This window comes from Prenolepis imparis, unplaced genomic scaffold (genome assembly GCF_030444845.1).
Source record: "Prenolepis imparis isolate NDT839.2.m4 unplaced genomic scaffold, iyPreImpa1.0 SCAF_7, whole genome shotgun sequence".
NCBI classification, from domain to species: domain Eukaryota; kingdom Metazoa; phylum Arthropoda; class Insecta; order Hymenoptera; family Formicidae; genus Prenolepis; species Prenolepis imparis.
The window spans coordinates 16,122,621-16,123,945 of record NW_028141165.1 but is presented as its reverse complement, the minus strand read 5'-3'; the positions used below and the strand labels follow the sequence as shown (position 1 = coordinate 16,123,945).

The window sequence follows — 1,325 nt, the reverse complement described above, 5'->3', positions numbered from 1 at the left end:
CAATGTTAAAGAGATTTATACTTTAATTTATTACGTTTTTAAAAGATTTAAGTTGAAAAGGCATATATAACGAATAAGATTATCACGTGAATATTTGTTAATGTCGAGTCAATGTGATTCTTCAGACAGTTAATTTTATGTAACCAAGTGTATGTTCTATGTTACATGTTTATCTATGTTATACTCATATAGAAATTATAAGGTGTTTTAATTTCAAATACATAATCATTTATTTTAAGCAATTCCTTACAGCTTTCTCACATCTAGATTTAGACGAATTAAGACCAGCGGAGCCCGAATAGTCATTGTCATAACAAAGCCATTGGGCCAGGATAGGCTGAATTGCCTCAACGGTTCTCCGGCCGGGCAGTGCTGGATCTTCCAGCATGCCCGACCAACGGTCTATGGAGACCCGCCGAGACTGCCCTCTAATGGTACGTCTGGCACCGTCCGTCACCACGATCCCCGCCCGCTGCAGTTCGCGTACTCTGCCGTACACTTCTGCGTGCATGCGGGCGAGGATCTCAACTGGGGGTACTCCAGCGAGTACCCCCACTGCCACCCAACTGACTGTCCGGTACCCCCGGCAGATTCTGTTCGCCACCCGCCGCTGCAATTGACGTAAGCTGTCTCGCAGCTTGCGGGTGACGACCACCTTCTCCGCCCATATGGGAGCACCGTACAACATCATTGCGTGGACGGTGCCAGCGTACAAGCGGCGAACACTTTCGCTCGGCCCACCTAGGTTTGGGAGAAGACGGCTTAAGACCATAGCCTCTCCACCCTGGGGGATATTTGGCGAAAGTGTTCGCCAAAGGCCCAACGGCTATCGAGGTGGAGACCCAGGTATTTGATCCGGGTCCCCACCTCGACCGGGGTATGCGCGAACCCTCCTAAAATTGTGTCACGAGGCAATAGCTATAAAACGCCGAAGTCGCGACCCCCCTCTGATCACGAGCAAGGGTCCGCGCTCGCTCGCATCTCTCACGTGTCATGGGGGGCTGGACCTGAATCGCAGACAATCTAACAATCATAAAACCGCAAACACTCCCGGATTTTACGACCTCGCATAGAAGAGATACATTTTCCCCACCTCCGCACAACTGAATGACCATATTTGGTCAGATATCTAGTACATCCGATCTCATTGATCTTCCAGCTGTGACCCCCTTATATTAAATAATTTATTATAAAAGGTTCTGAGAAAGAATTTCTTGAGAAACCCCCACCAAAAAAAAGTTGCACACGACACGAAGATTTTTCGCATTTCGGCGGGTATATAAACCCCTAAAATTCGAACTTCTGTACGGCATCACGGCATTACT

General features: G+C 47.8%; 1 protein-coding gene across 1 annotated transcript; it reads right to left on the bottom strand.

Annotated features, from left to right (window-relative positions):
* Positions 1-229: 229 nt before the first annotated feature.
* On the bottom strand, positions 230-688 carry LOC145938281 (uncharacterized). Its single transcript, XM_083041774.1, has one exon. It carries the CDS (start codon positions 686-688, stop codon positions 230-232), a length of 459 nt encoding a protein of 152 aa, XP_082897900.1.
* Positions 689-1,325: the final 637 nt, after the last annotated feature.

Coding starts and splice junctions, on each gene's coding strand:
- LOC145938281 (XM_083041774.1), bottom strand. CDS start 688: ATGTTGTACGGTGCTCCCATATGGGCGGAGAAGGTGGTCGTCACCCGC.